Genomic DNA, 16,984 nt, shown 5'->3' on the forward strand with positions numbered 1-16,984 from the left:
TGTACCCTTGACTGGAATCAAACCCAGGACCCTTTGGTCCTCAGGCCAATGCTCTACCCACTGAGCAAAACTGGCTAGGGTCAAGCCTTATTTATTTGTGTAAACTGAACTGAACCGGTGAGCTCTTGGTGTATGGGATGATGCTCAATCCATCGATCCATACCGGCTAGGCAAAATTGCCATATTTAAGGGTCCAAAATGGCTATGAGCCATTTCCCAGGGTTCCATGTACCAGCTGCTGAAATCTGTGACAGTTGAATGAGCAAATGAGTTCATGTATGGTAATGAGCATGACGCTGGCGTTTCTACAGTGCCAGCTCCTCCACACACAGAGCTCAGCAAACGCTAGAGAACCTCACAGGCCTGAGCCAGGCAAGGAGGCCTCGAAGGAACTTGGAGAAGCACGGAATGTGGTTAAAGACACACTGCAGATCTTGTGATTTTCCAGCCTCCGGGAGAGAAGCCTTCATTTCTGCAACAGAAACCCAGCTCCGATGGCGAGCGCTGAGATGCGGAAAGACTTCCTGAGAGGGCAGCTGGGAAGCTTCTCCCTCGGGATGACTAGAGGGCTATGGCAGTGGTTGCTAACCTTCTGGACCTCATGGACCACCACTGGTTGGCAATCGCTGTCTTAGACACAGTTTGGACATTTACCTGTCACTTATCATGTAAAGTCTTTTTGGGGGTAAGTCTTTTTTGGCTAGGAAACCCGGCTACATGACCTCTCAAGGTCTTTTCTGGCCATAGGAACTCTGATACAGAGGCTGGGCGAACGCAGAGCCTGTGGGAGACCATGTGACATGAACAGACCGTGGGCAAGCAGCCATGGGAACGGCTCCTCCGGCCTGAGACACGGCTGCTGTCCCCCAGAGGAACTCACACCCGGGCCAGATCTGGCACAGTGCAGAGCCGTGCCCTCTGTCTCCTTTCCTGCAGCTGGTTTGCAGGCACGGTGGCAGAGGGATCCTCCCAGGGTGGCCTGTCTACCAGCAGCCTCTCTGGGTGCCCAGTGGACCAAGGCTGTGGAGCCCAGTCTCTCCAGTGCCTTTGAATCCCGTGGAGGGCTTGGTAAATAACAGGCTGAAGAGTTGTCTCACCAAAATTCATGTGAGATTGTAACACTCAATGTGATAGTCTTGAGAGGTGGGGTGGGCCCTCGTGATTCACTGAGCTTATGAAAGAGACCCCGTGGAGCTCCCCTGCTGCGCCTGCCATTTGAGGATCTGGTGAAAAGACCCGCTCTCTATGAAGCAGGAAGAGAGCTCTCACCAGACATTGATCTGCTGGCTCCTTGACCCTGGACTTCCAAGCCTCCAGAGCTGTGGGAAGTAAATGTCTCCCCATGTAAGGTATTTTTGTTACAGCACCCTGAATGGACAAAGATGGTAAGTCTGAGGTAAGGCCCTAGGAGTCTGCATTTCCTTCCTTCCTTCCTTCCTTCCTTCCTTCCTTCCTTCCTTCCTTCCTCCCTTCCTTCCTTCCCATCATCTATCTATTTATCTATCCTATATAATAAAAGGCTAATATATAAATTGTCCCCTTGGGAGTTCAGTTAACCAAGAGTTTGACCACTTGCTATGATGTATGTGACCACCAGGGGGTGGCCCGGAAGGGAGGCCCCAGCTAGCAACTGGCAGCTGGGAGAAGGAAGGCTCTGATTGGCCCTGATTGCCGGCCAGGCCTAGGGACCCTACCTGTGCACAAATTTCATGCACCAGTCTTCTAGTCTATTTATAAAAATATGGTGTTTTTGTTGTTGTTGATACTCACCTGAGAATATTTTCCATTGAATTTTAGAAAGAGTGGAAGAGAGGGGGAGAGACACAAACATTGATGTGAGAGAGATACATCAATTGGTTGCCTCCTACATGTGCCCAGCCTTTGCCTCAGGGTTCCTATGGCCTGCAACCGCAGTATGTGCCCTTGACCAGAATAAAACCTGAGACCTGTCAGTCCACAGGCTGACACTCTACCCACTCGGCCAAACTAGTTAGGGCTAAAAATAAGTTTTTATTGATTTCAGAGAGGGAGAGAGAGATGAAAACATTGATTGGCTGTGTCCTGCAAGGCCCCTACTGGGGATCAAGCCATCAACTCGGGCATGTGTCCTGACCAGGAATCCAATCCTGACCGGGAATGGAATCAGCAACTTCCTGGTGCCTGGGACAGCTCTCAACCAACTGAGCCACACTGCAGATTCTATATTTCTAATGCATTTCCAGATGCTGTTTGTCTGGGGACCACACTTTGAGAACTTCTGCTCTAAAAATGCAGTTGATTAGTTTGATGGGAAGTCACTGTCAGAACCGCTCTCTGCTGCTTTGCAGGTAGACTGCGTCCTACATTAAGTCAGAGAGGAGTTAATTTACCAAAACACACTATTCTCCACTTGACAAGTGATTTCCAAAAACCCTTAGTTAGCACTCAACTGTAGCTCTTGGTCTTCAGAGCAATTAAGAGTTATTGAATTCTTCCACGGTCCCTCAGGGGCTGTGAAAGTATAAAATGTTCTTCATAAAGACAGACTGTAGAGTTATGTCTAGAATAGATGTCGGTCAGACAGAGCCCATAAGCCCAGGGGTCATGCTGAAAACATACAGTTTTCTCATGAAAGTTCCCCAGCTCTCCCTCACTAGAAGCACATCCAAGATATTAAGTGTTCAGACCCCTGAGACATGTGACAAGCAAACATCAACACGTTTCCATGTCCTGCTTCTGGGGTCTGAACTGAGACAAGCTTTTTGGGAGGTAACCTGGCAATTCTTACACAGTTTCAGGATGTGTATTCTCTCCAACCCAGCCATTCTAAGGAAATAATCAGACCAGTTTGAAAGAGTTAGGTATGGGGACATTACCTAACAGGGGTCTTCAAACTACGGTCCGCGGGCCACATGCAGCCCCCAGGGGAGTCTGATCCTGCCCGCCAGGTTTTTTGGGCAGTGAGCGCAGCCAAGGTGTTACAGTAGGAATTAGTAGTTCATATAGTCCGGCCCTCCAGCTCTCTGAGGGACCGTGATCTGGCCCCCACTTTAAAAAGTTTGAAGACCCCTGTATTGGCTACAATTTTGAAAAAATTGGAAATGACCTAATGACCAACGAGAAGAACTTCTTAAATAAGTTTGGTTCAGTGATAAACTGGAATACTGACCAGCCACCACAAATAATGTTGGGGATGAATATTTATTAAAATAAAAATATTTCAAATTATATTGTTGTGTTTAAAAATAGATTATAAAACAATACACACAGGGTATTTCTATTTTTTTTTTTTGGTAGAAAATTGATTCCTATAAATGCATAACTAATTGGTCTGGGGATTTACATGTGATCAAGGTATTTATCACCTTTCAGTAAATTTACAGTGGTTTTTATTTCTCCTTTCTGTATCTCTATTTTTTTTTAAATATATTTTATTGATATTTTACAGAGAGGAGGAAGGGAGAGAGAGAAAGAGAGCTAGAAACGATGATAGAGAAACATCGACCAGCTGCCTCTTGCACAACCCCTATTGGGGATGTGCCCGCAACTAATGTACATGCCCTTGACCGGAATCGAACCTGGGACCTTTCAGTCCGCAGACCGACGCTCTACCGCTGAGCCAAACCGGTTTCGGCTGTATCTCTATTTTAAAATTGGATAATAGGGACCATGTATTTCTTTTGTAACTAGAAAATTTTAAGTTTTAAAAATTTATGATTTTTTAAAGTTAAAAAAGCCAATTGTATATATGTGGGAAAAACCCCCACTGACTTTTCAATCCATCACTTGTAAATACAACTAAAGAATGTGTGTGTATGTGTGTGTGTGTGTGTGTGTGTATGTGATCATCTTGAATTTAAGAAGGGACTCACTGATAAACTCCTGCCTCCAGGAGGTACTGTAGTGCAGTGAATCAGAGGAGGATATGATTGGATTCTTGTCTAAGCTCTACCCCTTCTGAGCTGTGTGGCTACGTATTTAACCTCTTTGTCTTAGTTACTTCATCTGTAAAATGGGTATGTTAATAGAGCATCTACTTTGTAGAGCTGTTGTGAGGATACATAATTCAGTGCCTGGCATGAGTGAACATCACCAGATTTTAGCTACTACTGTCATTCTGAGAATGAGCGCTTTCACGTAGCTTTCTAAAGCACAGCACCCCACTGGTGAAAGAGAACAGAAGTCAAATAAGAATCTGTGAGTGTAACTGAATAATCTCTGGGCTACAAGCTAGGGTGGCAGGGAAATGGTGGTTGCAACAATGAACATTCAGCAGAGCAATATACCTGGACCAATGACAACTGACTCAAACACATCCAGAAAGAGTTTAAGACAAGTGGGAATTAAAAAACGGGAGTGGGTGTTATATGGGAGAAAAGCCATTAATAACAGCAATAAAAAAATAAAAATAAAAAGAGAACTAAGACATGAAGAGAAAAAAGTACAATAACCAAAGCTCAGCATGAAGAATTAGAAGTGTGGATGTGTTTTTATGTGTAGTGCTATTTTAATACCTGTATTCAAATGGCTGTGTATTACTTGGGAGAGAGTAAAAGATAAAATATTGGTTCTTCCTTGAAACTTATGCAACAGAGACTTTAAAAAACGTTGTTTATGAGTTTTTCCCAGCCTGGTTCCTAAGAAGTAGCCCCTGAAATTATTTCTAAAAATGACAATTCCTCATAGAAGGGATTTGAGGGGTTTGAATAAGGAAAGAAGAACTGGACATGACTTTGAGTCTCATCTAAGGAGAAAAAAAGGGATCTTACTTTAACATTTCAATCTAATTCTAAAATCTAACTTTTTCCCTAGCTTTCCAATCCACTCTCCACCATTAATTTGTTTCCTAATAAGCACAGAAAAAAAAAGTCTTAACAAAGAAAAGAAAGAGTCTTCACTCTTCAACCACAGCACAGACAGTTATTTGGAAATCTACATATTGGAAAATTCAACTTTAGAATTGCTTCCAGAAAGTTTAAAAATCATACAAGTTTAAGGGGAACAAAGTCATCAAGAAGTGAACTATGGTAAAACTATGAACTATGGTAAAACTAAGCCCTTTGGGAAATAATGGTTTTAAAACCAAAATCCACTGGAAGATTTGCTTATTCCTGACTTCAAAATATTTTAAAAATATTTCCTTTCTTATACCAGGAAGGCAGGTTTCTACTTTATTGCATTAAAAATAGGTATTTCTTTTTCTTTCTTTTTTTTTTTTTTAAAGAGAAATTTCTTTGAATACAAATACCCGTGAACAATACTAACCATCAACTATGGGATTAGAGAATGTCATGTTCAGAGAGTATTACATGAGCTACCATGGCCTACCTCTTACAGAAGCAGATGTTTTCTAATAATATATCTAATTAGGGAAGTGACAGAGTCCTGTATATTAGTGACAATTAAGCCCTGGGGCAAAATTTGGAGTTAGAGGCTGAGGTATGTGTAAGTCTCAGGAGGCAAAATGTAATAGAATGTTCTCTGGCCACAGCAAATCCCTCCTTCCACTGAACATTGTGCCTCTTAGGATCTTAGAAGTGGGAGCTACTCATACCAAAAAAGGTGCTGAAAGGCCAAAGAAATGAACAAACTGCTTTGTAAAGTTCAGTTCTGTGGACATCTTATTTAAAAGAGGCAACTCCCAATTGATTTAAGGACAAATTACCACCTCCAAGTACAGAACTGCAAAATCACATACACTATCTTATCTACAATTTCTCTTCAAATTTTTTTCCCTTTTGGTAATGGCCTCTAGCAACTAGAAATAAGTTTTGAATACTCCCTTACATGTTGCGTACAAAGAAAACCAAGGTAATAACTGGAACACTGGCATTATAGGTGGAGAAAAACAAATGAAGTATTCCAAAGCAAATCTATCCATCTACATACTTGTTTCTCAAATATTTGATAGAAGAAAAAAAAACAACAACATTTGGTGGAAGAGGTTCATGTGTTCTGAGAACCCTACAAGCATTCCTTTATTGAACCATCACAACCACCTCATAAGATAGTTATTATCTTATGGGGATGCAATAACCACAGTCCCTGCCTTCTAAGGGGCCTGGGCAGGAATAACCTTCTATTGTACAGGCAGACCTTGGAGATACTTTGGGTTCAGTTCCAGATCACCACAATAAAGTGAATCCTGATCTTCTTGTTGGTGGAGGGTCTTGCCTTCAATTTGTAAAACAAACACACAAACAAACAAATAAGCAAGCAAACAAACAAAAAAACCAAGCAACATCCGTGAAGTGCAATAAAACAAGGTCTGCCTATAAGGTGTGAGGTGGTGAGGTGTGACAGAGGGAAGGTCCTGTGATTTAGGGAACACATTAGGGGGCATTGTATTCAGGGTCCCAGAGCTGACGCTTCCTCTCAGAAATCCTTTCAGAAATGAAGACTGTCTCTGAGCACCAATTGAGCTGGAAAACCCAACCACTAACAAAAAAGGCATCACTAAACAGCTAAGTTCAGCTTAAAATAAGTATCTTAATGTTTTTAGATTTTAATTTTACATGTAAATGTCTCCAAAGCTGTCATGGTAAAAGAAAGAAGCAGCCAGTTGTACAATCAAGGAGCCAAATATCAATATATAATTCATAGAGACCATTCTTCTTAAAAGTGTGCCTCAATATCAAGGCAGAGCCAACCTCTCAGGCTTTTATTAAAGAAAACACTGAAAGGGAAGGCAAAGATTGCAATTTTACTTTAAAAAAAAAAAAGAAAAAAGATCAGGTGTTAATGCAAGTTCCTATTGACTCTTCATAGCAAGACACAATTCACAAGATGTTTTTAAGAGGAGCATTATTTGGAGTTTGAATCCAGGAGAAAAATAATCTTAAGATGAAAACCTGCCTACACAGGTTTATAGCAGTTCTATTCATAATTGCCAAAACTGGAAAGCCACCGAGATGGCCTTCAATAAGTTTTTGGGTAAACAAACTGTGGTATGTCCATACAACGAATATTATTCAGTGATAAAGTAAAAATGAGCTATCAAGTCACAAAAGACATGGAGGAACCTTAAAAGCATATTGCCAAGTGAAAGAAGCCAGTATGGTTTCAACTATCAGATTCTGGAAAAGGCAAAACTACAGAGACAGTACAAAGATCAGTGGTTAGGGGGATAGGGGAGAAAAGAGATGGACAGCAGGAGCATAGGGGATTTGTAGGGTGTGAAAATTTCTGTATGATATGATGTTGGATATATGACATTGTGCACGTATGAAATACCCAAACACTGTGTAACATATAGAGTGAACTCAAATGTAAACCACAGGCTTTAGTTAATAATAACATATCAATATTGGTTCATAATTGTGACAAATACACCATACCAATGCAAGATGAGGGCAACTGTGGGTGGAGGGTAAAAGAAATGTATATATGATAAATCTCTGTGCTTTATGCACAAATTTTCTTAGTTAACCTAAAACTACTATAAAAAATAAAGGCTATTAAAAAAAAAATCTTAAGATGGTCTGAAGAGGAAAAAGACTGGTTAACCTGAATGAACAGAGAAGTGATTCCATATTATATAATGAAGTGAATTGCTATTATCTCACACATGTTAGTGCATTACAGCATATCTTTAATTGAAATAATGTGTGTATAATAAAACACCAGGAAGATTAGTGTAGAATTATCTTTACTTTAGAATTGGAAGGGACCCTAAGGATGAATAAACAGGTTTAGATAAACTTAGAAATTAACCAACTGTGACTATCAAACATTCCAAATGACTCTGAGAAAACGGTTTTGTTTCTGCTGGGGCAAAGTGAATGTGTTAAAGTAAGTGTTGTGGAAAAAACATTTTCCAGTCTCTATGGATGCAATAAAAACTCTCCTGAAATTTTTATATATGTTCACACATTAGAATATAGCCCAACTTACTGTGTCTGTACCTAAATGCTTTGATTTAGCCAGTGCTAATCTTATAGGTTCTTTGAGGGTTTCTAAAGTGATTTCTTTTAAAAATATGTTTTTGCTGATTTTTAGAGTAAGAGGGAGAGGGAGAGTAAGAGAGAGAGGGGGAAGGAGAAAGGGGAGAAACATCGACCATTTGCCTCCCATATGAATCTTGATAGGGTTCAAACTCATAATTGGTATGTGCCCTGACTGGGAATCAAACAAGTGACCTTTCAGTGCAGAGGAAGATGCTCAACCAACTGAGCCACAGTGACCAGGGAAAGCTATTTCTTTATCAATAAAAATGATCCACCTTTTCAATTATTTTGAAACTCAGGGCAATAAGCATTGTACTAGATCATTAGAGAGCTGGTGCTGTCTGGGGTCCGGAGTGTGCATGGTGAAGTTAGACTGCCCAGGTTCAAGCGCTGGTTCAACCACCTGTTGGCTGGGTGACCCTGGGCAAGGTACTCAACTTTCCCTGGCCTCTGGTTCCCCATATGTGAAGTGGGGACAATAGCAATACTTACCTCGTGATGAAATGAATGAATGCACGTAATCATTTGTGCAGGGACTGACCTACGGCTCTCAAGTGTTAACTGTTATTAGTCCTTATAAACTGATTTTAGGAGACCACGCCTGTGTCATTTTTGGGATCATCTATGACAACCCATCAGGCCAGTGGCAACATGAAGATATGGTAACACTTCTACTTGGGGGTAATTAAATAAATGGTAACATGTTGGACTCCTCCACTGGGTCCAGTGAGAGCAGGAGCCAAATCTTAAGTTATCTTTATCAAACTGCATGTAAGGAAACATTTCTCAGAACAAGGACCCACAGTGACTTACTTCTTCCTGGGAAAGAAATTTCAATGTCAGCTACAATGCATACTGCTGAACTGAAAACTTATTTTATATATATATATTTCTTTTTTTTTTCTTTCTTTTTTCTTCCCCAATTTAGAGAGTAAGCCAGGTAAAGTTTGAATCTACAATACTTTGGTCTAAAGATCTTACTGTACATCATCTGTGTCCTCAACTATTTCCCCTGAGGAGACCGATCATACGGGGACTTTGAGCTGAACGGGCCGAAAACAGAGAAAACGGCAACTTGAGATCCAACCTGAAAACTAACTGCACGTTGAGATCCACACCGTTTCTAGTTGGCGAGAGTTCTCATTCACCACCCAGTGGTCCCCGATAGCATCGCATCCACGTTTCTGCTTTTGAAAGGCTCCGGTGAACCTAGTGAGTGCAACGTTAGCTCCCGTATCAAAGGCTGATACTTATTTAATCAAGATGGAAAATAAGAGTCTGAAGTATTCTAAGAAGCAATAAAGCTCCCATTTTCATGTAAACCACTCAAAATAACCACCTAGAGCAGCAAACCAGAAGAACGCCCTGAAGAAGAATGGCCTGTGAATCGGCAGCCCTTTCAGCTTCATTTTAAGCAACAGACAAGTATTTAACGAAATCATTCTCCACTGAGACTATTAAAGTGGCTTTGCCGTTGCTAGCAGAATGAAATTTCAGACCCACTTAATTTCAAGAAATTGACTGAAACTCAAATCACAGATTGGGTGTACGTTAAACGGTGCTATGAGCTCTACCCACTATTTATGCTGATTATAGTGTTGAAGTAGCTGGATGGACTCAGGTAATCGAGTTAAGAGTATGAAATCAGAAATGCCAAGTTAATTTCTTAGGTATGTTCACAAAGGGCGCTAACATCATTACAGGGCTTGATGACTGAAAAACATTCCCATTTTCTTCTTGTGCGTTGGTGACATCGTTCAGATGATGTGTATTTAGAATACGTCCAGGTTTTCCAGAATTATAAAACCAGGAGGAACCCCTGAAGGGCTTCTCGTCCAATGTTCTCATTTTCTCAGTAGGAAAACGAGGCCCAGGAGACATCGGAGAAGGTAATAATCGCTTGGGCTCTGGGGTCAGAGGGATCTGAGTCCCAGTTCCAGATGGGCAAATTCTTCACTGTGTGACCTGGGCTCAGCTATTTAATGCTATCAGCCAAGCATGTCAAACTCGCGGCCCGGCCCACAATGAATATTTTTGTGGCCCAGCCAAAATAATGGTATGTAAGAAATGTTTTAATAAACATTTCATAACTTAACTTTTACAATATCCTGTATACGCAATTATTAATAATGAACAACATTTGCTAATGGCTGATTACTATCACTGTGTTGCATTCACTTTCCTTACACGCCTCATGTGCAGGCGCACCATTTCTCTCCACTAACACTAGCAGCAAATATTTTAGCAGCCGATTGCCACGTCATTAGTCTTGTACTGACTTGTTTGGTGTGCGCAACAGGAAATATTTCGCTTTCGGAGAATAAGAAAAATAGGTTTCTTTGTGTTATACTTATTAATTTGTGCAGTTATTCAGTGTCTGGTAAGTTGTTCTAATATTTTATGTTAACAATGACTCATTTATTTCAGCCCTTTGTATCCAGCATGTCTCTATCGAAATAAAACTTCGTTTCTATGAAGATTGAAGCTTTTGTTTTTTTGCGGCCCACATAAATATAAACCTTGTTTATTTGGCCCGTGTTAGTCTTTGAGTTTGACAGGCTTGCTCTAAGCCTCAGTTTCTTCACCTGTGTAATGGGGATAACAGTCGTACTAAACGTATAGGGGTGTGATAAAGATGAAATAAGATGAACATGCACAGGACTCAGCACAAAGATGGGCACGTTGTAACTACTCAGGAAATGTTAGCGGTTATGATAACGACTAAAAAGTGACTCATGAGCCAGGTCAGCAGCAACCAAACTAGACTTATAAGAGTTCCTAGAACATACCAGAGCTTTTTTCATAACACAGTCCCTGTAATAAAGGCTCACTGACGCTGACAATTTACATATAACTTCTGCATCAAATAGAAAGAAAACTATTTCAGGCTATCTCCTACTGACTTGGTCAAAATATTAGACCAGTGATCACATGCTGAGGTCTCAATTTCATGAAGACTCATTTAGCTTTCCATGAGCAATGGGTGTTACACTTTTACCTTCAAAACTGTTTTAGTTCAATTATACTTATTAATCTGTTATATTAACAAATAACTCCCACTAACAGCTGCTCGTATAAAATAAATGACAAGGTAACTGGCCGAAAATAAAAGCTAGGGTTCACTCACTAATGATGTTAAATCTGAAGCCGGTTAGTTGCTACATGGAATAAGTCCAATATTCTTTATTTGTATGGTCAGCCAGATATTGCTCGAACCCCTATCCATCTGCTATGGAGGAAGCAAGACTAAGGGACTCATGGAAGAAGGAGCTAGCGTGGTTCTGCAGTGTGAGAGCTGGATTGGCTGGTACAGACTCCAAGGAATCCTGCAGCCACCAATCACAGATGTCTGGAATGGCCAGTTCTGTCAACATTCACTGCTGTTACGTGATCCAATGCAGAGTTGAATGTGTTTCTTATACTTAAAAAAGAATCATAAAGCCTCATAAAGAATATTAGCTTTATACAACATGTTCCCGGTACTTCTGCGTTTAATAAATTTGAGTTAATTGGCAGCCTTTTCAGAAAATCAGTACGTAGACTGTCAAGTGGGGGCTGAAGACATTTTCTTGTAATAAAAAAGATCAATTTTTCCCTCCTAATCTGGACAATGATCCATGTATATTCAATTTGTTTTAGATATTTAAAAATACGTGTAAATGTCATGCATATAAATATATAAAAAAGACATCAACTCAAACTACAATGAGATGATGAGCTCAAGTATAAACATGAACAAGGCCCAAACACCTTCTCATGTAACACCGGCGTGACTCAGCATCCCAACAGATGAAGAAACAACGCTGTGAAAAGCGGCAATATGCATCCATACCCAGCATTGAGTATTTCAGCGATTAGAAATAAAATTGTTTGGCAAACTTACCCGCATTTTTGCACAAGCATCTTGGGTTGATTCTGTCCCCCTGAGCTCTTTAATCAGCATAGAACCTAAATACTAAAACACACACATACAAAAAAAAAAAAAATCCAGTGACTTATATGTACAAACACGAGCAGTGATTTAAAAACATACAGTGGAAGTTACCATTGGCTAGCTCCCCTGGCTGTGAGTTGGCGCACAACTTTTAAGAAGGGACGGTAACTAATCCTAACGAATTGAGACTTCCGGAGAGAGGACACAGCGGAGTTAACCACAGTTCCGAAAGCTGTAAATTGCTCTTTGTAATGGAACGGCAGCCTTCTCTAAAGACACCATCGTTCACGTCATATTTAACTGCAAAATGGGGGCATCTAAAAATGTTTTCCCTGTGTTGTGTTTTTTTCTTTTTTTTTTTTTAAGCAGCAATATCTGCAAAAATAAATCATGCTGCCGTCTATGTAATTACAGGGTTGTGTGAGACAGCTGAGGAGCTGAGCCACAGGCACCCCATTTGGGCTGAGTCGGCTGCTTAGGTAATTAATGTTAGGCTGTTCCAACGCAGAGATGCCTATTTTGGATCCCTTTCCGTCACAGCTGTGTGGCCTCTGGCGGTTGACCCACCTGAGAAGGGGATGGGAGCCTGTAGGGTGGGACAATGTCACCTCGGGGGTTCAGCCACGGAGGGGGCCCCGGTACAGAGGAACAGTGGAGGGCTGAATGGGGTACGAGAAAGGCCGGGAAGCTCTCTTCCTGGAATCACCAGCCACTCAGATCTTAGGTGATGGGACCCCATACTGCCTTAGTACGAACCACCACCACGCCCCAGGTTCTAGCTGGAGCAAACGCGTCTATGTTAGCAAAATGTTTATTTCATCTGGCTATCAAGGGACTCCTCGACTATTTTGTTGTTGTTGCTGTTGTGAATCCTCACCTGAGGATATTTTCCCATTGATATTAAGAGAGTGGAAGGGAGGGGGAGAGACACACAGAGAGAAGCATCGATGTGAGAGAGATACATTGATTGGTTGCCTCCCGCACATGCCCCAACCAGGGACGGGGATGGAGCCTGCAGCCGAAGAACATGCCCTTGAACGGGATCGAACCCGGGACCCTTCAGTCTGCAAGGCAATGTTCTATCCACTGAGCTAAACCAACTAGGCCACTCCTCAATTTTTTGAAGCTTCAATAGGTTTTCCATCTGTCATTTTTCCTTCTCTAATTTCCTTCAGAAAAAAAAAAAAGAGCTCTAGGTGTGTTTTGTTTTACGTGAATTAAGGTAATTATTTTCCTGCTATGACCGAGGAAACCCTGGCACTCTTTAAAAACAGGACTGGCAACCAGTCCTGTAGCCTGGGAAGTCCCAACTGGCAGAGGATGGGAAGGGGCACAGCGTGGTGTTCAGAAAGCCTCTGGAATTTGGAGGAAGAAGGGGGCAATTCACTCCTACAGATTTTGGGAAATGACTATTGAAATAAATCCCGTGTTTCAAGAGTAGCAAGCAGTAAAAGAGGTGCCGATAACACAAAGTGGAAAAAAAAAAAGGCTAAGCTGCTCAAGATAACCAGAACGCCCACATCTTAATTAAGGAAAATGATCTTGGTGAAACCCTTATCTTGTAAGGTATCAGGAAAGTTTGTCCTAATTGAAACACTTGCCAGGCAGTTTCCATGCGCAGCCGAGGGTTCAGCTACTTTTCCTGCTGTAGTCATGACAACCACCTGGCCCCCAAACCTATGGTATCTTTTGATCAATTACCGGTTCAGATTACTCACAATTCTCAGCTAAGTTTGATTCCCTCTCCTATTAAAAAAAAATCCTTAGTAATAAATCCCACTGATAACAACGAGGAGAGGTTGGAATTTTTATAAGGCGGCAGACCCAATGTTTTGAGACCACTGGTGAATGGAGATGTCTGTATGTGCTGTATTGATACTCATTTCCACTTTCAGATTTCAGTGTACAACATTTCATTTAAAATACAGCTGAAACCGGTCTGGCTCAGTGGATAGAGCGTCCGCCTGCGTACTGAAAGGTCCCAGGTTCGATTTCGGTCAAGGGCATGTACCTTGGTTGCAGGCACATCCCCAGTAGGGGGTGTGCAAGAGGCAGCTGGTTGATGATTCTCTCTCATTGATGTTTCTAACTCTCTATCCCTCTCTCTTCCTCTCTGTAAAAAAAATCAATAAAATATATTAAAAAAAATATACAATTAGCCGAAACCGGTTTGGCTCAGTGGTAGAGCATCGGTCTGCGGACTGAAAGGTCCCAGATTCGATTCCGGTCAGGGGCACGTATGTTGGTTGCGGGCACATCCCCGGTGGGGGGTGTGCAAGAGGCAGCTGGTCGATGTTTCTCTCTCATCGACGTTTCTAGCTCTCTATCTCTCTCCCTTCTTCTCTGTAAAAAAATCAATAAAATATTTTTTAAAAAAATAAAATAAAAAAAATATACAATTATATAATAAGGGAAAACAGATCTTAAGCTCCTACGATGAAAAGGGTTATAAAGCTCTATGTATTTGGGGAAACCATTTTAGGAAGATGGGCATTCTGGTATATTTTCAATATAAAATAAAGAAGCCAGAAATACACCCTCTGTCCCTACTCAGACCCAAATACCGAATGCAAGGTAACTTACGAAAGCTTTGTAATCACAAGACTGGAAGATGAGCTTTTCGGGGTGGTGCTGCCAGTACTGAACTGGAGTCGAGGCCGTAGCTTCATTTGGAGGGCGCAAAGTGATGGAAGGTTCTCCCCAGTCTCCTGTCTGAAAATCACATTTATTCCAGAGGTAATATGAGCAGCCGGCAAAGTTCATTCCCTGTGGCTAGCCCGAGTTCATCGTATACACAGGTGCTGCACATGTGCGGATAAAGCTGCGTGTCTTACACTAGTATGTGTATAAATACTTTCGCTGTTTATTATGGTTTTATATCGATTTCCCAAAGCTGAGTTAACTTTTGAGGTGTGAGAGTTGAGTTATTCCATTGTTAGAATGATACTGCAAGCTCAATAATTTAAAATTAAAGGCCTGCAAGATATTCGTAAGTGGTTTACTAATTCATACTTTCCTGGTACAGGGGAAAGAACGCCTAATCTTTGAGAGCGTTTTCTGTTTTTAAACCTGACTGTCTGACATTTTTTAGTTTGAATTGCTTTTATGTGCAGAATACTCAGTCCCACAAATATCAGGTTCCAAGTATGACAGGTACAATGTCCTTTGAATAATTTTATCTCTGGAGAAAAGCTTCTATGTGATACTAAACAACATTTTAGAAGAAAGGCTTACTAATGGATGGCAACTGGTTTCCCTCCTGACTTCATTTGCATTGACATAATGCCACTGTAATTGTTTGGGCATACACAGATTATGTTTGGTCATATGTGTATATGCATGTCACTGAGGATCCTGGCTCACAAATACAAGCATATAAGCATACGCTGGGATATCATAGAACACATGTATGCCCAGTAGGGCAGACCCATCATTGGACTTATCATTTTTCACGAGGTTAGCCTCAACCTGTTTTATTGTTTTGGCATACCTCAGAGATGCTGCAGGTTCGATCTCGGACCACTGCAATCATGTGAGTATTACAACAAAGACAGTCATAATCTTTATTTTTTATTTTAGTCATAAACTTTTTGCCTTCCATTTGAAAAAAATACAACATCCATGAAGCTCAATGAAGCGGAGCGCAATAAAACCCAGTCTGCTTGAATACGGTGTAGTGTGAGATCTATAAAGTCAAAGGCCTGTGTTGGCAGGCCTTTTCTGAGCTCTAATCTGATTAAGATATTACACACGGGAGATTTCTTACTCTTTCCCCTGGCCAAAATTCTGTTCTTTCATCTCAAATAGACATAATTAAAACTAGACAGTAGGCAGATTTCCAAAGCCACTCTTTCCTACCCTGGATTTGGCTGGTCTCATAGAATTATGAGAAATTACCTTTCTTAGAAGATAAAAGAATATAAAATGGTCTCATGAGCTCTCAAACCAAGCCAAACCTTGGCTAGAGACCATGTTCCATGGATGTACTAGCATATGGGTTGACAATGTAGGATTTTCAAGGAGTCTAGGATAACAATGCAACATTTTGGATGTAGGTGTTTTGGAGGAGAAAGTCCATAGCTTTCATTAAATTCTCTGAAAGAATATAGAGATTCCCAAAGACTAATAACCACAATTCCCCAGGATGTGTGTTTTGGGGAAGAGGACCAGCATTTCAATTTTTCCTGTGCACTTGGGACTTCCAGTAAGTGGCCTGTCAGGTTGCTGCCAATGCTGGAACATGTTTAGGCATAGGCTTTGCCTTCTGGAAGTTTCTATCTGGCTTTGGAAATCCAGAAGAAAATTCTAGAGTCCCTTGGGAATGCGTATACCTTTTCATAGAGGGAGAGAGCATCTTTAAGATGGGTCACCCCAGTCTTATTCAGAGAAGCTCTTTCCTGGGCTTCTCGCTGGAGCGTGTGACCAGTCAGAACCCCTCTCACTCCTCTCTCATGTTCTAACATGAGCTATTCTGTGAGTTCATTTTCTTCTAGTTGATGGTTTACATGCAGATGGCGTGGTCCTTCTATCCCCCCATCTGTGGATACTGTTAGGATTTTACTTGGGATATCTATTTTAGCATTTTGTCTGTTTTATGATCCATCTCTGATTCATTCTTGAGTTTTTTCTTCATAGCGATATGAATGTTTATTACGTAAGAACCACAACTGACTGCAATTAAGGTTAGCATTAAGTTTTCCCCTGGCTTCCTATTTTGATTGTTTCTTTTCCTTCTTTCTCAAACATCTGGCTCTTGATTATTTCTCCAGTCTTCATTGCAACTGGCTGTGATTTGGTCTAAAAAAAAAATCCAGCATAACATTTAAAAAATGTAGGCTATGTAGATTTCAACATTATTTTAAGGCTGAGTGTAATGACTTCTAAGTGACAATCTCTCTCTGGAAACATGCAGCTATGTGTACTTAATTAAAAGCGCATCTTCTAATCTCCCCCATTAATTTCCCCCCTCTCCCTCTCCCACCCCATAAAGCAACAACAACATAGCAAACAGGTGTTGTACATTTAAGTCACAGGTAACACTGTCAACGGAACAACAGAAGTTTGCACACAACTCCGTGGAATGGTACAAAAGGAGCTGGTTGGCATCATAAGATCCTTCGATCCA

General features: G+C 41.1%; 1 protein-coding gene across 22 annotated transcripts in view; it reads right to left on the minus strand.

The window, feature by feature from the left end:
* Positions 1 to 16,984, minus strand: part of ANKS1B (ankyrin repeat and sterile alpha motif domain containing 1B) — a 774,190-nt gene that overhangs the window by 30,131 nt on the left and 727,075 nt on the right. For all 22 annotated transcript variants that reach the window (XM_084876364.1, XM_084876380.1, XM_084876382.1 and 19 more), the window contains 2 exons: positions 14,443 to 14,571; positions 11,809 to 11,880 (listed from right to left, as the gene is read on the minus strand). In XM_084876364.1, the coding sequence (XP_084732490.1) occupies positions 11,809 to 11,880; positions 14,443 to 14,571 (201 nt within the window). The remainder of the gene's footprint in view (positions 1 to 11,808; positions 11,881 to 14,442; positions 14,572 to 16,984) is intronic.

The sequence above is a fragment of the Pipistrellus hanaki genome, assembly GCF_964339955.1.
Source record: "Pipistrellus hanaki genome assembly, chromosome: 3".
NCBI lineage: Eukaryota > Metazoa > Chordata > Mammalia > Chiroptera > Vespertilionidae > Pipistrellus > Pipistrellus hanaki.